This window comes from Stenella coeruleoalba (genome assembly GCF_951394435.1).
Source record: "Stenella coeruleoalba genome assembly, chromosome: 2".
Lineage (NCBI taxonomy): Eukaryota > Metazoa > Chordata > Mammalia > Artiodactyla > Delphinidae > Stenella > Stenella coeruleoalba.
In genome coordinates this window covers 111,198,947-111,217,034 of record NC_137147.1, presented here as the reverse complement: position 1 = coordinate 111,217,034, position 18,088 = coordinate 111,198,947, and the positions used below count along the sequence as shown (strand labels likewise).

Sequence of the window (18,088 nt, the reverse complement as noted above, 5' to 3'; positions counted from 1 at the left end):
TTGAGTATTTGTTGGTGAATATTTTTGTGTACCCAGGTTACCTACAGATCTGGAAAGGATCAGTGGACAAAAGCAGAGGATGCAGCAATGGTCACATAGGAGGAACGCAATAATCATGCAGTTTATTGATTAATTAACTGATTCATTGGGCACACGACTGTGTCAGTAGTTTTCAACCTTGAGTCTGCATCAGCAACGAGAGGGCTTGTGCTGGGTCCCACTCCAGAGTTTCTGACTCAGCAGGTCAGGGGTGGGGTCCAGAAATTTGCATTTCGAACACGTTCCCAGGTGAAGCTGGTGGTGCTGGCCACACTTTGAGAAGCACTGGGCTACGTGAAGGATAGAGTTACTGATTGTGGGTGACAGAGGTGTGCCTGTGCAGAGGCAAATGGTCTGGTTTCCTGAGGCTGACATGGGGGGCGGTGGGGACAGAAGGTGAGGCACAGAGAGGGCTGGTCTCCAAGATCCTCTGCAGGGCACAGCTTCCTCTGGTCCCCCGAGAGGTACCTCCCACTCTTGTGCTGTGTCCGCACAGACTCACAGCCGGGAGTGGGATGGGGGGAGAGCGAGCCAGCACCTCCAGCTGCTAGGCCAGCCCCCGAGGCAGGGTGTCCCCAGGGCAGGCAAGGCCAGACCACGGCAGCCCAAAGGTGCAGCCCATGGTATTTCCCACCCACTCCAGTGGACAGACCCAGTCGACCTTTGAAGTCTGGGACAGAATGGTCCCCCATTCCCACCAGGCAGGGAGCTGGGCCCTAAGACTGAATGAGATAAAGAGTGAGACCCAGAGCAGGGACTCGGGGTGGAGGAAGGGGTCACAGCACCATTTATTGTCCAAAAAAAGTACACACACCTGAGGGCTGCTCCCCAAATAGGGAAAAATGAGAACAAAATATGGACTATTTGGAACTAAGAAAAGGAAAAAATGGGGAGGAAAGTCTCTCTCTTCCCTGGGATGTCACACAGAAGCCCAGGGACCCACTTCCAGCCCTAGCTCCTCCGCCATGCTGATGTGGGCCAGCTGCTTGCCAAAGAAGTACGAGGGGGCAGGAGGCTGCAAGGCCCAAAGCCCAGCTCCACAGCTGCCCTGGATGCCCTCTCCTCCCTCAGGCTGAGGCGGAGGGAGGATTGCAGCCACCACGCCCTGGCATCTCATGCCACTGCCAGCTCTGGGAGCCAGCCTCCCAGGGGCAGGGAAAAGGGGCTGGACTCAGCAATGGCAGAGAGCACCCTCATGAGCCCATGAACCTCAAGTGTCCTGGAGGAGAGGGGCAGGAGGATTCATGGAGGGGGAGAGCCTTGGAGTGTCTACCTGAGTAAAGGGAAGATCTAGGATCTGTGGGATTTACAAAAAAAAATAGTATTTAAAAAAATTTTAAGTTGAAAAGTATAAAAACAAAATGAAAATTGCCCCAACCTGCAAGGGAAAATGAACTACTCAATAAATACAGCCCGTGAGGGGATGGGGTAGGTGGGAGTACAGAGCTGGAGCCCGGCGCTAGCGTGGCCGGTAGCAATAGACGCCATACTTGCGGCTGTGTGGGTCTGGGAAACCGAAGCTTCGGACCCCAGGCTCCAGGGACCCACAGTTGCGACGTGGGTGAGCCACAGGGTAGCGGGCACTGCCATCTGCCAGCCAACCAGCGTCGCAACGGTCCAGACCGTGGAACTTCCAGGCGGCAAAGAGCTGGCCCACCTTGGCGATCTGGGCACCGTCTTCCTGGCAGGCCTCCTTTGCCTCTGCCAGTGTCAGCTTCTCAGGGTGCTCCAGGTAGTACACCTGCCCTGTGGGATGTGGGGCGTGAGAGCTGCACAGTGGAGTGGGCAGCCAGAGAAGACAACAGGGCCTGGAGCAATGCCAGCCCATTCAGACCCCACCAACCAGCCCCCAAAGACCTGACAGCTCTCTGAGCCTAGGGAGATGCCAGGCTATGGGCATCAGCAGTGGATACTGTTGGGGGATAACTTCCCTCTCTGAGAGTGCCATCCTACCTGCCATGGGGCTGGGGTTCCTCCAGTCATATCGGTACACCACCCCAGCCTTCCCTAATTGCACCCTGGGTTGGTGCCCCACCTCTGCTGGACCAATCAGAGTCTCTCATTCACTCAGACATTTACTGAGCACCTACTATGTGCCAGGCAATTTTCTAAGTGCTTGGGATATGGCACGGAACCAATTTGTTTTTATTCATTTATCTTCCCATGAAATGAACTCCTTTGTGAGGACGGACTGTGTTTTATTTGTCTATGATGACCAGTGCCTAGCCTTGGCCCCAGCACATAGTGGGCACTCAGGAAATGTTTGATGAATGACTAAACCAATGATTGGTGTGAAGCAACAGCAGCAAAGCACTCAAAACTCAGCTGGGGGACTTCCCTGGTGGTCCAGTGGTTAAGACTCCACACTCGCAATGCAGGGGGCATGGGTTCAATCCCTGGTTGGGGAGCTAAGATCCTGCATGCTGCAAGGCGCGGCCAAAATAAATAAATAAAATAAAGAGCATCCCTAATGAACACCAGGAAACTTAAAAAAAAAACAAACAAAAAAAACTCAGCTGGACATGGCTTCAACATGTGCGGGTGCTCCAGACCTCCAGGTGAAGGTGCCAGCAGGGTGGGCAGAGAGGTCTGAAAGCTCCCCAGACACTGCCCTTCCACCCGCAGGCCTGTGCTCAGCCATTCCACTCACCCCTGAGGGCAGCAGCAAAGCAGAACACATCATAGCGGTGCAGGCGGCGGTGGCGTGGGCCGTAGCTGCGCACACCAGGTGCCAGGCCCACGCCACCACAGGGGTGTCGGGCCTGCGTGATGGGGTACTGCACAGAGGCGTCCTGCAGCCAGCCTGCGTTGCACCAGTCCAGGCCTTCCTCCCAGGCCCGGAACAGCTGCTCAAAGGAGGCCACCACCGCGTCCTGTTCCTCGCAGGCCCACTGGGCCTCGTGGAAGTTGAACTGGTAGCGCCCTTGGGGGTGCTGGTAAGGGAAGACCACACCTGGGGAGGGAGGAAAAAGCAGCTTGAATGGGTGGGCCGGGCCCAGCTGATTGGAGACCCAAATCTACTGGGACAGATGCTCCCCTCAACACACACACACACACACACACACACACACACACACACACATACACACACACACACAAAATCCCTCAGAAAAACTCTGTAAACCTGTCATCTCTTGTCCAATATCCAAATCTGAGGCAGAGCCTATATCTGCTTTACACCTCCCTCCCAGAGCTAGACTGGCACACAGCAGTACTCAGAAAACTATTAGCTTGTTAAGGTAATGAATTAATCAGCTAACTAATATCCCCAACTACAGAATAAGACTAAGGCCTAATTCACAGGCTGTTGCAAGAACCCCAGTGCTATGGTCTCAATGTGTTCCCCCAAAGTCAGATGTTTAAATCCTAACGCCCAATGTGATGGTATTAGAAGGTGGGGTCTTTGGGAGGTGATTAGGTCAGGAGGGTGGAGTCCTCATGAATGGGGTTAGTGCCCTTTTAAAAGAGACTCCAGAGACCACCCCCCACCCCCAGCCCCTTCCACCGTGTGAGGACGCAGCGAGAAGTCTGCAATCTAGCAGAGGGCCCTCACTTGACCATGCTGGCACTCTGATCTGGGACTTCCAGCCTCCAGAACTGCGAGAAATGAATTGCTGCTGTTGTTTATGTTGCCCACACTGCGGTATTTTATTACAGCAGCCTGAGCCAAGACACCAGTGAGGAGGTACTGCCATCTACGGGAGAGGGTGCACTGTTGGGCTCTGGCTCTCCCTGTCGGTAGCTGAGACCTCATCATCTACATTAACACTAACATTAATGTGGAAGCTTCTTAGGAGAATACAAGTTTCCATGTGGGACAGACGGAATTCGGGGGAAGAGGAGGGATGGTAAAAGGTCTTAATAAAGGGGAGGCTCAAGGTCAGGGAGGTCCTGGGCAGGGGGCTTCCCTTTCTGGTGCCAGAGGCTTATAGGTACCATAGGCTCCCTCAAAAGTCACCATTCATGTTTGAAACTTTACCATAATAAAAAAAAAATTAAACACCCTAGATCCAGTCTCTACCAAGTCAGATGAAACCTTAAGGAGAGGCGGTGTCCCTAGTGCCTCGGACTGACGTTGTTTAGAAGCAGGGCCTGGAGTCCTTAGAATCTCCTTCCTGTGGCCAGGAGCCTGGGAACATCTGGGCCCCACACCCCCAATATCACCTGGGGCAGGAAGCCAGGCCCCTGGGCAGAGCCAGGTTGAAGAGGCAGAGAGGCCTCAGGGCCTTGGCAATCAGCGCACAACCTCCATGTGTGTTTGCAGGGGGCTTATTTCATGCCTGGTTCCGTCCCAAATTCCCAGCCCTTCCAGCAGCAGGAACACGGTGAGGGCTCCCTGTTTCTCTAGGCTGCTTCTGTGGTCCCCAGACAAATGGCTCTCACAGGCTCCCTCCCATCCCCAACGTCATAGGCCACCTCTGGGCCACCATCTAAGCCACGTGGACTGGGGATGCGGCTGCTGATGGCAAAGAGCTGCACTGATTGATAGGCCCTTGACTCACATTTATCCTCATCTCCTCGAAGGAGGTAAAGGAGGAACTGCCCTTGTTCTTCATTTTACATGTGAGGGGACTGCAGCTCTGGGAGTGAAGCACTGACCCAGGGTACCACAGCTGGGATGGGATGGACATGGAGTCAGGTCACCCTTCTCTACATACCCCCCAGCTGCCTCCCTAACAGGTAGGAGATACATGAGGACACAGAGCCGCATCCTAGGGACAGAGAAGGTAGGAGTCATGTAGAGATCACAACAGGGACCCACACATAAGATCTAGTGTGTAGAGTTTGGCTGGCTTGCACAGCACTGGTTTGATTTTTTTTTTTAGTTAGATTTCACATAAAAATATAAGCTTCTCTTTTCAAATCAGAAAATCTGGCTGCACTAGGCCTGCTTCTGATGTGGCATCATCGGCTGGGCTTGAATAGAGCAGCTCCTTTCGGATGGATGAGGGCTCAGGAGTGTGCCCCAGTCCCCACCACTCCCTATCACTCACCCTGGGCTGCCTCATTTGCTTGTGTTGCCTGCCAACCCTGCTTGAATCTCAGCTCTGTCTCCATCAGCTGTGTGCCCCGCTCTTGTCCCCCTCTCTCTGAACAGGATGTGAGCAAGAGGGAGTAGAGAGTAGTGGATTCTGGAGCCTGACTGCCTGAGGTCAAACCCCTACTCGGCCATTTATGAGCTGTGTGACCTTAGGTAAGTGACTTGACCTCTCTGTGCCTCAGTTTTTTCAGCTGTACAATGGGGGTGAGAATAAGAGCAGCTTCCTCCTGAGGTTGTTCTGAGGATTAAATGTTTATCTGCAGAAAGCACAGAGGTTTGGATGCTTTCTCAGAGCCCTCTCCCTGTAGTTCCCAGGACCCAGCCCCCATTGGGGTCTCACCCCGCAGCTCCAGCTCCACCAGGCCACTTTCATCCTCCAGCCCATCAATGACCTCGCAGCGGTAGCGCCCATAGTCCTCCAGCCTCAGGTCCCGGATCTCCAGTGACACTTCACGCTCCCTCTCCTGCCACAGATGCACCCGGCCTCGGTAGTCTCCGAAGGCGCGGTGCCTCAGCCCAATAGCCACCAGCACGTCCTGCTCCGGGGCCCCATTCTCCGACAGTTTCCACCATTTGATGCGTACGGGCCGAGGAGAGACCACGGCCGGCTCGTAGTGGTAGCGGCAGGGCAGGGTCACGTTGGCCCCACGGTAGGAGAACAGGATCTCCTCAGGCGTCTCTACCACCAGCTTCACTCCATTGAAGATGCCTGGGGGGAAAGGCGGGTGCAGATGGGGACCTGCTGCAGCACATCTGTACCCCTGCAAAGGCCAACCCACCCTCACTCTCAGCTCCCGCTAGGCCCAGGAGTTCTAGATTGCAAGAATGGCTGCAGTGCTGCACCCCTCCCTGCATCCACACGCTCTGCAACGCAACTTTACATCTCCTTCCATCAGGAGGTGACTCTATGCCCCGCCCCCCTGCGACCTTGAATCCTTGCTGGCCCTGCCACTTGCTTTGACCAAATGAATATGTTGGAAGTGACGGTTCTGTGGTGCTTGCTCTGAGCCAAGTCTCCAGGAGGCCCTGCTGAGGCTACTCTTTCTCCCGGAACCTTGCCAACCACCATCAGAACAAGACTGGTGCTGGGTGAGAAAACGCAGAGAGCAGAGACAAGCCATCCCAGCCGAGGCCATCCTGGACCAACCAGCCCCCGGCTGATCTGCCTGCCAACCGCAGGCACGATCAATTAAGTGAGCACAGCCAAGACTGAAGAGATGGAGCCCAGCCCAAAATGCTGACCAAAATGGAATCATGAGCAAAATACATGGCTGTTGTCTTAAGCCACTAGGTTTGTTAGGTATAAGAAGCAAACTGGTTATAAAGCAGAAACTAACACACCATTGTAAAGCAATTATACTCCAATAAAGATGTAAAAAAAAAAAAAAGAAGCAAACTGGGGGACTTCCCTGGTGGTCCAGCAGTAAAGAATCCTCCTTCCAATGCCGGGGACACCGGTTCGATCCCTGGTCGAGCAACTAAGATCCCACATGCCGCGGGGCAACTAAGCCCGCACACCACAGCTACAGAGCCCACGTGCTCTGGAGCCCGCGCGCCACAACTAGAGAGAAAAAACCTGCACACCACAACTAGAGAGAAGCCCGTGCACTGCAAGGAAGATCCCACGTGCCACAACTAAGACCCCACGCAGCCAAAAATAAAAAAAGATAAAATAGAAAATATTTTTTTTTAAAAAAAGAAGCAAACTGGTGTAGCAGGCAGCAAGAGCACCCCCAGATGGGTGGATGGCTGGGACTCTAATCTCCCTGAGTCTCCTTGCCGAACACACTGGCCACAGGAGACCACAGCCTGCCCTTCACTCTCTGTCCACTGTCCACCACGACTCTTCCCAAACACCCGGAAACACAAGTGAGATGAGGCCAGGACTTCTAGAGATTATAGTCAGGACTCAGGGGGACAAACAAACACAGAGCCTCCTATGCACCACAAGAACCAGGTTTATGGGCTAAGGCTGGCCCATCTCTAACTTGAGCCCCTCTATAGGGGCCTCATGGTCTCAGGACCTTGGGTCTGGACTTGAGACCTTGTAGGTACACAGGGTGGGGGCAGGGGGTAGCCTCGGGGGTAAGCAGGAGACAGACAGGGAGGCTCCCTGCAAAGGAGCTCATGCGGAAAAACAGCTACACCTAACAAGGCCTCGCCTGTGTCAGGGTTTCTGTGAGGATCATACCAGGTAACATATGTAAGGCACCTAGAAGCATGCCTGACACATAGTAGGTGTGTAAAACCACTGATAAAGAGTCACCTGCCCAAAGCCACGTAGCCAGGAAGCGGCAAAATTGAGATTCAGACTCACATCTCCCTAACCCCAAACCCCCTTTCCAATGGGGAGACCTGGGGAGGTCATGTTTAAGCAGAATCTTGGAAAATTCGGCAGGATTTTGGGGAAAGTATAAAAAGCAAAAATGACTGTCCTACAGTGCACTTGGCTCCACATCTGAGGGGCCAGCAAACACGGAGTAACAGAACCACACCTCTTCTGCTCATCTTAGAAACGAGGCTGGACCACTGCACAGCTGGGAGAGGGGCTGCTGGCTTCATACCCTCGCCCCTGTCCCAGCCTGGAACCTGCACAACACAGCAGAGGCGAGGACAGGTCTTCGTCACCTGGCCAAGCCAGAAGTCGACCCAGGAGGCCACCCACCTTCGCCGTGGCCCTTGCCCGGGTTCCAGCCGTGGGGACTATTGGAGTAGTAGAAGCCGTTGTAGAAGGGCAGGCCCGAGACGCAGCACAGCGAGAGCAGCAGGCCCAGCGGCGGCAGGCCCATGGCGTCCCGCACGTGGCAGCGCCCAGGCGTCGGGGAAGGCTGGGGGCTGGGGCAAACTGGGAAGAGGAGAAAAACAAGCCAGTGAGAGAAGCCCTGAGGCGGGGGGCCGGGGACCCCTGGGTTCCAGCACCCACTCATTCACTCGATCGACAGGAAATTGTAGAGCATCTTCTGTGTGCCAGGCACCCTTCTCGAGGCCAAGGAGACAGTGGTGATGAGCTAGACAAGGTCCCTGCTCTCAGGGGACTGCACCCTGCAGGCAAGATGGGCAACAAGCAAGCCAACAAGTCCTAAACAGGAGTTAGGAGGCAGCAAAAAGACCATGGAGAAAATTAAGCAGGATGATATGACAGTATCACCATTTTTCAAACACCGGGATTGAATTGGAAAAGTTGTGAGCAGCATTTTTTAATGACAACCAAGAGACTAGATTAGACTAGAAAACATCAGGTTGCATTCATGGTTAGTGAAGATGAGTCCTGCACTGCAGAGCTTTTGTTTCAGTCCAGAAATATCTGTGGGGATGAGGTCGGGGGCGGGGGGGTCACAGTGTGAAATTATTTCTTATCCTGGGTCAAGGTAAAAAAAAAAAAAATTTAGTACCATGCTAGAGTACTTCTGGGGGGCTATTCCAGGTTCAGTGGACATGCAAATGAAATAGGCAGCTGGCCCATGGGCTGTAGTTTGTTGATTCTATTTTTTTGTATTGCATCAAAATATTATATCTTTTTAAATTTTACTTTTGGCTGCGTTGGGCCTTTGTTGCTGCGCACAGGCTTTCTCTAGTTGTGGCGAGCGGGGGCTACTCTTCGTTGCGATGTGCAGGTTTCTCATTGCAGTGGCTTCTCTTGTTGCGGAGCACAGGCTCTAGGCGTGTGGGCTTCAGTAGTTGTGACTCGTGGGCTCTAGAGCTCAGGCTCAGTAGTTGTGGTGCACAGACTGAGTTGCTCCGCAGCACGTGGGATCTTCCCGGACCAGGGCTCGAACTCGTGTCCCCTGCATTGGCAGGCGGATTCTTAACCACTGCACCACCAGGGAAGTCCCAAAATATTATTTCTTGATTATTGAGTTTTTTTGCACACACACTCCCCTCCCTTAAATTTGCATATGAAGCTAGTGCCTCACTCACCTCCCCCCATCCCTGCCCTGCTCATTGCCATTTACTGAGTACTCTCAACAATTAAAAGGCCGGGTCACACCTTGGAGGAGCCCCGTCCAGGGAAGGGGCAGAGTCATAGGCAGAAGATATCGTGTGGTGAGTACAAAGATAAGGTACAGAAAACTAGACTTGAAGACACAGGAGGTAGCCAGGTGGAAAAGGACAGCAGGGTTTGCCCAGGAGGGGGCGCAGCAAGTGCAAAGGTTCAGAGGCCAGAGAGCACGTGGAGGGCTGGGGTGTGCTGCCAGGTGTCCATTTGTGCCCCCCCCCCCCACTCCCTGGTCCATCTCTGCTCTTTTCTGCCCTGCACTGATCACTCCTCCCAGGCCCCCAGGCCCTCTGGCTTCCAGCTAGATTCAGCCAACAGGAGGCACACACAGGAGATGGGCAGGAGGGGAGAGAGGTTGTGTCTCTGCAGTACCCGTGTCCCGTCAGGATCACAACTCCGCCGGGCGGCTCCTCTCCCCAATACCACTCTCATGGCTTTGTAACACTCTTTCCTCCCCTTTCTCCTCGAGGCCAGGGGGGCACCGACTGCCATTGCTTGTCTCTGCGCCCCAACTCCCTAGCTTGTTGCCTTTACTCTCCTCTCTAAATGTCATCGCATCATGAGAATCTCTTATTGGAAACATCTAGGGTGAATTCTGCTTCCTGCCAAGGCCCTGGCTGATATAGGGGAAAGGAGGGGAGAGGGCACGGCAGGACCAGAGTCTAGATGCCCTTGTGTGTCAGACCCAGCAGCCTGTCCTTTGTCCCCAAAGCCCTAGGGTGCCAGTAATGGCTTTAAGCAGGGGAGCCACAGGATCAGACCTACATCTTAGAAACATCCCTCTGGGGGCTGAGTGGAAAGTAGGGCAGCAAGACCAGAGTTGACAGCAGGCATTTGGAAGCATGACTGTGATTATCATGCAGCAACGTGGAAAGTGCTTAGGGTATCATTTAGAATAGACAAGGCAGAACATAGACTTGCCACTCTGCTCTGATTGTAAGTGTGTGGCCCTAAGAATGCCTGTGAACAGGAACCAGAAGGGGAGGGAGCAGCAAAAGGAGAGAAAGGGAGAGGAAGGGAGGGAGGAAAAAGAAAAGAAATGCATTGGCCTGTAAGGGTGGTGGGATTGTGGGGGAAACATTCTTGTTTCCAGAACAGTTAGGAGCTCTTGCTGGAGAGGAAGGAATGGATGTGAAGGAAGTTGAGGGGTAGAATCCACTGTTCCCTTAGGCCTCTTTGCAGAGAGCCCAAGGCCCAGACTTGCCCTCTGTGCCTTGCACAACAGGAGGACACCGTGAGCCTTGCTTCTTGTCCAAGAGGAATCCGCAGGTGACACCCACAAAGCCTCTTGGTGACTTGGATCTGGGCAGCCTAAGCACAAACAACCCAATACAGAAGTTTGGACCCCTGATAATGCACTTTTCTGTTATATGTATGCTGTGCAGCTAATATGCTCACAGTTAATATGCTTGTGAGCAAAAATAATACATGCCACATGCAGGTCTTACACTGAAAACGATCTGGGATGCCTTTCCTTGGTATTCTTTCCCCCAATCTGTTGGCAGCCAGAGTAGCCACCTTAGACTCAGAGATGGAAACCACAGGCTCAATGACAGAGCCACCCCACCAGCCCTGGATCTCCCCCACCTACACTGTGTCATGAGAGAAAAAGAAAGTCCTATTGTATCTAAGCCACCACATTTGAGTCTCTTCATGAACGTAGCTTAGCCACACTTGGCCTAAAAAATAACTCCACAGGGTTGCTATGATCAGCATAAAAATATTAACAGCTGACTTTAATGAGCACTTACTATGTCACTTAATTCTCACCACAACCTCTAGAGAGGGACCTATTGGTATCCCCATTTTACAGATGGGAAAATCAAGGCACAAAAAGATTAAATAATCTGCCCAAGGTCATCCAGCTAGGAAGCAGCAAAGCCAGGATTTGAACGCACTCCAGCTCCAAAGCCTGGAACCACAATATCAAACTAGGGAAAGTGACATGTATAAAGCACATAGTCCACTGCCTGGCACACAGCAGGTCCTCGTAGGAGTTAGTTTCCTTTCCCTTCCTTGGGTTTCCATGTTTAGAATGCAAAGAAAAGTGGAATGAGGTTGGAGAGGCTGGATGTCCCAGGGTCCGCCCTGTCCCTGGGCACCCAGAGCCTCCTGGAGCAGAGGGGCTCCGCAGCCTCCGCCTGCAACGTTTCCAGCCTCTTTCCAGCACCTCATCTAGTACAGATGCTCCCCAGTGAGAAACGGCTTCCCCACGATGAGCAAATGCAGGCATTTCTGCCACAAAGTGATCTTTGTCTGCCTGGAAAAAAAACGTGTATTTTTGTAAAATCATGTATTAAAAAGTAACAAGTTTAGGGGAAAAATAAGTTTGGGGCAAACTACTCGAAACATATGCAACTTTATAACCAGAGCACTAACAAAAACAAGAGCAATTCTAAAAAAAAAAAACAAAAAAACACCAGCATCGTTAACACTCCACTGACACTGGCACCCACGTCCCATCAATCAGTCCTTTGCAGACTTCACCCACCACTGGGGCAAGTGCTTCTTTCTTCAACATGTAGGTCCTTGGGGGCATTGGATTCCAATTTTGGTAAATTCCAATGGATTTACCAAAATTAAAAATCTGCCACAGGGTGAAGTCACCTTCTTCAATGTTCTGTTTTGTTTTAACACAGAGGAAATGTCTTTGCAACTTCTTCAGCTGGTTCCAACTTTTATCAGAAAACTTTACGCTAAGTTCTGTTAAGCAGCTAAACCAGCTGTACAGGCATTCCTCCCTCACCAAATCTATTGCATCCTTGAGTTGGGATGGCAAGAGTTTGGATATTGAGAATTTGGGGGATCCAGATGGGGGGGATGCTGTGTTATTCAAATCTATTTGGTTTCTGTGTTGGACAGTGAATAGCAAGCATTTGGATAGCGAGGGACATCTGTATTAAAGAAAAGCATTTTCTGCAGGACTGGCAGCATTTATCTTAAGGAATTCATACATTGCTAAGGTTTTCTCTTTAATTGTGAGAACTCTTGTTTCAGTCACTCCAATACAGTAGCGAGCTGGAAAAAAAATCACCACCAGACCAATGCGATTCCATGTTTTACCGACATTGTTCCCCCAGGGTTCTTACCAACCATGGATGAGGTAATTCACAGTTCAGAAACATGAGCTGAGGCAGAACAGACCGTTGCACCTTCTGGTGTCTCCAGAACCAGAATTCTGCCCTCCAGAACTGCAGAGTGTAAGTCTCCGAGGCACCCTTTCCCAGCCTCAGAGACCCCGGCACACACTCACAACCTTGAGCCTGGGCACCACACTTTCTCCCTGGCTTTTAAAGGGCTTCCACATCCAACAGCTCCCTTGATCCTCCCAAGAGCTCCCCACCCCCACCCTGATCAGCAAGGAGAATTTCATTCTCCCCAATTAATCCACAAGTGAATTAAGTGAACAGAGACACCGAGGCATGAAGCAACTGTCTAAAGGTGACACAGCCTGGAGGTGGTAGAGGCAGGACTCTGTTGAACTCTTTTTAGCCAATCTCCATAACAATCTGTCATACTGAAGGGCTGCCTTCTACTTGTCAACACACTTTCATGAACATCATTGCTTATAGGCTCCACAATGTCAGAATTATCCCCATTGTACAGACCAGGAAACTGAGGTTCAGAAATGCTAGGTTGCTTGGCTAAGGTTACTCAGGTAATAGATGAAGGAGCTGGGACTTGACTGCATTCACTCAACAGATATTTATCATGCATTTACCATGTGCCAGGCATGGTTCTAGGCACTGGGATTACAAACCAGGGGTCCTTGTGGGGTTTACACTCTAGTCAGGGAGACGGACAATAAACACCATGTGGGATAATGTGATGTGAATGAACATGTGGCTCGTGACAGAAGAGGATGAAGCAGGGGGTGGGGGGGGTCCTGTCAACAGGATGGGTCAGGAAGGCCTCCCTGAGAAGCGGATGGGCAGTGAAGGCATGAGCTTTGAAAATCCCAGGGAAAAGTTTTGCAGGAAGAGGGAACAGCAAGGGCAAAAGCCTATGGCGGGAGCAGCTTGAAGGCCAGTAAGGTTGGAGCCCAGAGATAGAGAAAGGGAGGGTGGCAGGAAGTGAGGTCCAAGTAGCAGTCACGGCCCCGGGCTGTAGCCCTGAAGGGAAGTTACGGAAGAGTTTTCCACAGAGGAGTGTCATGAATCTGATTTACATTCTAAAAGGATGATTCTGGCTATCTTCCTACCTCAGTCAAGTGCATGTCCTCATCCTGGCTCTTTCTTTCCAGCTACAAACAGCCCTAGTCCTCTCCATTACTCCTCCGGTCTGAGCACCCGCCTTGGTTCACTCCCTGGCTTATTAACACAGCTGCAAATGAAGAGGTGTGATCTGGTTAACATCCCTCTGGGATGTCAACCCAGCAGTCAAGCAACCTTAGAATAGGTGTGGGGATGCCAGGAAAAACAAAATGAGTCTGAAGAAAAGATCAGCCTGTGTCCAGGAGCTACACCCTCCTTAGGAGTACTGACCCTGGGCAAGTCATTTGACTCATCTGCACAGAAGTTTCCTTGTCTCCAGAGAATACTAACAGAATACTAACAGGCTCAGGGCCTGAGGACAAGGACCACCCTGAATGTCAAGGCTAAAACACAGAACAGAGTCCTGGGTGTGAATCAGGGGTGGCAACTGCTGCCTAGTTGCTGCCCTGCCCCGGGCCAATCCCCAACCACAACCACCAAGGGGAGCGATGGACGGCCTCTGCTCCCTGAGGCTGGCTACCCCGCCATCAGGCCCTCAGGACCACCACAGAGATGTCACCAGCTGGAAGGCCCATGTTCAAGTCCAGCCCAGTCACCTTGGCAGTGAGTGGCTCCAGCTGATTTGGGGCACCCAGACTTGGGCACACAGGTCTGGGCCCAGCATTAGGGCTGGACACACCTGCATCCTGCTGTGTGACCTTGGGCAAGTTACTCAACCTCTCTGGGCCTCCACTTCCTCCCCTGTAAAAAATAATAATAGTAGCACCTCCCTATGGGCCTGTGGTGAGAATTATAAAGATGAATTTTGTTCAGCCCCTGACACACCGCAGGCGCTCAACAAATAGTAGCTAATACATATTGGCGGAAGACACAGTGACAGGCTTCAGGCTCTAGAATCAGATTGGCCACCTGGAATCAGTTCTGGTTCCACCCACTTACTAACAGTCTGTCGCCGGGCAAGTCACGGAGCCTCAGTTTCCTCATCTGTAAAGTGGTAGTCAACAATAACCTTTTTGTGAAGATTAAGGAAGAGAATGGCTACTGAGTACTTTGAACACTGCCTGGAGGGGGCAAGCACTCAAAAAATATTAGCTACGATTACTACTGTTAACAGTTTACAAAGTGAGTCTCACAAGATTTCAGTAGATTGTTCTCTCTCGTCGTCTAGAAGAGAAGCAGCCACTGTTGGGAAACTGAGGCCAAGGGAGGTGAAGACCCAAGGCTTTATCTTCGGAAAACAGGTTAGAGAAAATTCAGGTCTCCTGACGGCCCATCTCCTTGCTTTTCCTAGCACCACTTGCCTTGGGACCCCTCCACACACCCGAGTAAGCTGAACCCTGACTTGGAAGGAAGATGGAGCTCCAGCGGACCACCCCGACTACACAGCTGTGGAGTACAGGTCTCCCAGACACCAGCAGAGGGCAGCATTGCCCTCCAGGTCTGCAGCAGCCCCGGCTCCCCGAGAGGAATTTGACTTTGGTGCCCCCTGTTTGGGCAAGGCTTACAAGGGCCTTTGAAACCTGCGGTTCCCGGAAAGTGGAAGCTGGAGGTGTTTCCTACCAGCATTCCCAGCCCACTGGCCCATGCAAGGCCGCGGGAAAGGGGTCAGGGCCCCTCTCAATCACCTCCCCTTGTTGCAGAGGGCAAAGGCACTCCGCAGGTCGGCGCTGGACGCCAAGGTCCAGACCGGGTCACAGGCTGCTGTAGGCCACCCAGCGAGCTGGTGACAGAGCTGGGTCCAAGTGCCCGGAGCTGTTTCTTTCCTGTCTGCTCAAAAGCCCTAAATTCCTCCCTGAGCGATCCCATCTCCCACCCAGGGCTCTACCCTCAGCCCTCCCTGCCCCTCTGCTGTCCCTAAGACAGAAACCCCAGTGAACCCAGGCCTGAAACCTACGGGCATCCATTGCGTTTGCCCTGGGATGGCCAGAGCAGGCCGTAAGAGGCCGAGAGGCGCAGGTCCGCCTGCCCGCTGCCTCACGAGTTGTCCCCAGCCCGTGCCAGGTTTCCCGCGGCCCCCGGAAGCATCGGACAGATGCCCCGGGGCAGAGCCTGGCGGGCGTTGCGCTGTGCTGGAGGCTGCAGGACCGCGACAGGACGAGACGGGAAGGGACCCGGTGGCTCCCAGTGGGAAAGAGGGGACCCGGGTAGTGGTCTCGGAGGCCACTGGTTTCCCTCGGCATTTGCCTCCTCGCGAACAAGGGTCTATGCACAAGGGTCCCAGGCAAGTCAGCCCGCGCCCCGCGCTGCTCTCAACCCACTGGCGCCGGGGGAGCCCCCCCACCGGCGCTGGCGATCACAACCCAGCTCCGCTCTGGCCCCACGGTGCCCAGCTCACTCCTCCGGCCGGTTCCCCAACCCTGCCCCGGGAGGCGTGGGGCCTGCAGGAGACCCCAAGCGGGAAAAGAGGAACCGGCCCACAGGGGGCCCCAGGAGCCCGGCCACCTCTGAGCCACGTACCGTCCCCAGGCGGCTCCTCGACGGCTCGAGCGCTCCAGGCTGCGGGCTGACAGGGTCCGAGGAAGCAGGCGGATTTGGGGATCTTGAATGGCCAGAAAGGAAGCGGCAGCGGACAAATCCCCGCGCTCCCGGCGGGCCAGCCCCTTAAAGGAACACACGCCCCTTTCCCTCCCTCGGGCTGGGCCCAAAGGGAGGAGGTGCTACAGACTTGGGCTGTCTCCAGACTCAGCTGGAAACCACCCAACCCGCAGAGCTGCTGGCCGCGATGTGAAGGGAGTATCCAGGAGTTGAGGCTGTCACATCTGGGGGAAGGAAGTGGGGGAGGATGGAAGCGGAGCGTTTGTAGAGGGAGGGTCTCATTAGCACGCTCCGGTTTACCAAAAGCATTGGGACTAAGCAGGTGGAGCCCCTCTCCACACTGCAGGTGGACTATGGCTGCCCCCCACCTTCAGGAGAGGGAGGGCTGAGCGTTCTGTATACCCGCCTTTCCCCCTATAGAAGGCAAGGGGGCGCTGACATCCCTCCTGCCTCTGAGTTTGACCGTCAGGAAATCACCAGTCCGCCTCTTAACTCAGTGTCAGGCACGGGGATGCTGCCCCTAGTAGGCGGGGCTTGAATGAGCCCTGGGAGGGGGGGGGGGAGCACAGGATGGGGGATGGTGATCCCAGCAGCCCACAGGGGCGGTCGGAAGCCTTTCTGACTGGTCCTCCAACAGGGGTGACCCTACCTTAGAATCCTGACATCTGTCAGCACAGCCATCAAGCAGCCACCTCCCAGGATGCCTCTGTTTGGACAGGGTGTTTTCTTTCCCCTCCAGACAAACAGGAGGCCTGGCCTGGACAGCCCCTTCGTTTCCTCAGCAGCAAAGCCTAAGGAGGTCCTTCAGCCTTGGCCAAGTGGTCACTGAACCCAGAGCCTCTTCCTAAATACACCTTGACAGCGTGTGTGTGTGTGTGTGTGTGTGTGTGCGCGCGCGCGCACGCGTGCACACACACACACGCATGCATTACATACCCACAGCCAGGAGCAAATCAGAGCACAAAGAGCTGTGGTGGACAAGGCTAAATTGCACAAAGTGACTGCCAGCTTGATGAGCAAAAGGGAGCCAATGAAAGTTCCTCCATAAGGAAGAGAGACCAGTCTGTGCACTGGATGCAGGATGGATTGGAGGGGGAAATAAATAGGACACGAGTTCCAATCAGGAAAGTTGCAAGCTTTTCTAACAACAATGACCAAAGTTTTTGAGGCCTCTGATGGGCCAGGCTTTACATCAGTGCTTATGTACATTCTCTCCATCAGTCTCAAGGCCATGGAGTCAGTTCTATTATTTCCACCTTACAGATAGAGATTTAAGGAAATTGCCCAAGGTCACTCAGAGCCAAGATTTGAACCCAGGTTCTCCAACTTGAGGCCTTGCACTCCCAATCACTCCACTATATTTAAACCAGGAACGGAAAGCAATCTAGACTCCTGGGAGAGGCGGGTCAACAGATGCCAGTGCTGACAGCCACACGTGTAGGGAGCGGGATGGACAGCAGAGGTCAGTTTTGTAACAGCTAAGCAAGTTTAATGTCCCAGCCAGTGGCAGGGCTGGCCAGCAGGTGGAATCTCAGAGCTGGCTCTCGGGACTGCAGTCAGGAATAAAAAAGTAAATTTGTGGAGGTGATAGTGAACACTGTGGAAGTGGAGGGGGCTGCTCAGGGAGAGAAGCCAAAGACAGAAGGGGTCAGGAGGGAGGGGGCCCAGGTCCAGGGTCCCAGGAAGGGGACTTTCAGAAGGCTGTGGCCAACACATCCAAGGCTGCAAAGATGAGCAGGAAGAAGGGACTGAGAGGTGGCTTAGGCAATTCCATAGTCACCTTGGATCTCCTGGTCCAGGTGGGGGGCTTGTGACACCAGCCCACCCAGCCAACCAGCCAATGAGACTGGCCCACAGAAAATATTCAACGCCACAAAGAGGGACAAATTGACAGATGGGAGTGATGCTTGGTTTCCCCTTCTGCAAGTGGGACTCCTGCATTCTAACAAGGCTCGACTGCAGTTACTTATTGAGGAGGCATCCAAGAGTTCCCAGGAGAGGCCTGAACAGGTTGGGTGGTAGGAAATGCTCCCAGGAGGGAGTCCTAAAGCCAGCAACCACCCAGAAAGACTGACTTCAAACCCAACCCATGCAACTCCACAGAGGAGAGCTCTGAGACAGGAAGGAGTGAGCCAATAGACCCCCAGGGGTGGGGAGCCCCACAAACCCAGTTCATTCAGAGACCACAGCCTGGGCCCTTTATTCCATCCCTGCCCAGCCAAGAAGCCCTGGCAACAGGAGCTTTTGTGGGGGGGGGGGTGG

The 18,088-nt window shown here is 53.4% G+C and overlaps 1 protein-coding gene across 1 annotated transcript; it reads right to left on the bottom strand.

Annotated features, from left to right (window-relative positions):
• Nucleotides 1-103: 103 nt before the first annotated feature.
• On the bottom strand, nt 104-15,900 carry HAPLN3 (hyaluronan and proteoglycan link protein 3). The gene is made up of 5 exons (XM_079913513.1): nt 15,749-15,900; nt 7,746-7,925; nt 5,421-5,789; nt 2,690-2,992; nt 104-1,785 (listed from the first exon to the last, which is right to left on the bottom strand). Exons 2-5 carry the CDS (start codon nt 7,867-7,869, stop codon nt 1,499-1,501), a joined length of 1,083 nt encoding a protein of 360 aa, XP_079769639.1. The 5' UTR covers nt 7,870-7,925; nt 15,749-15,900; the 3' UTR covers nt 104-1,498.
• Between the last annotated feature and the right edge of the window lie 2,188 nt (nt 15,901-18,088).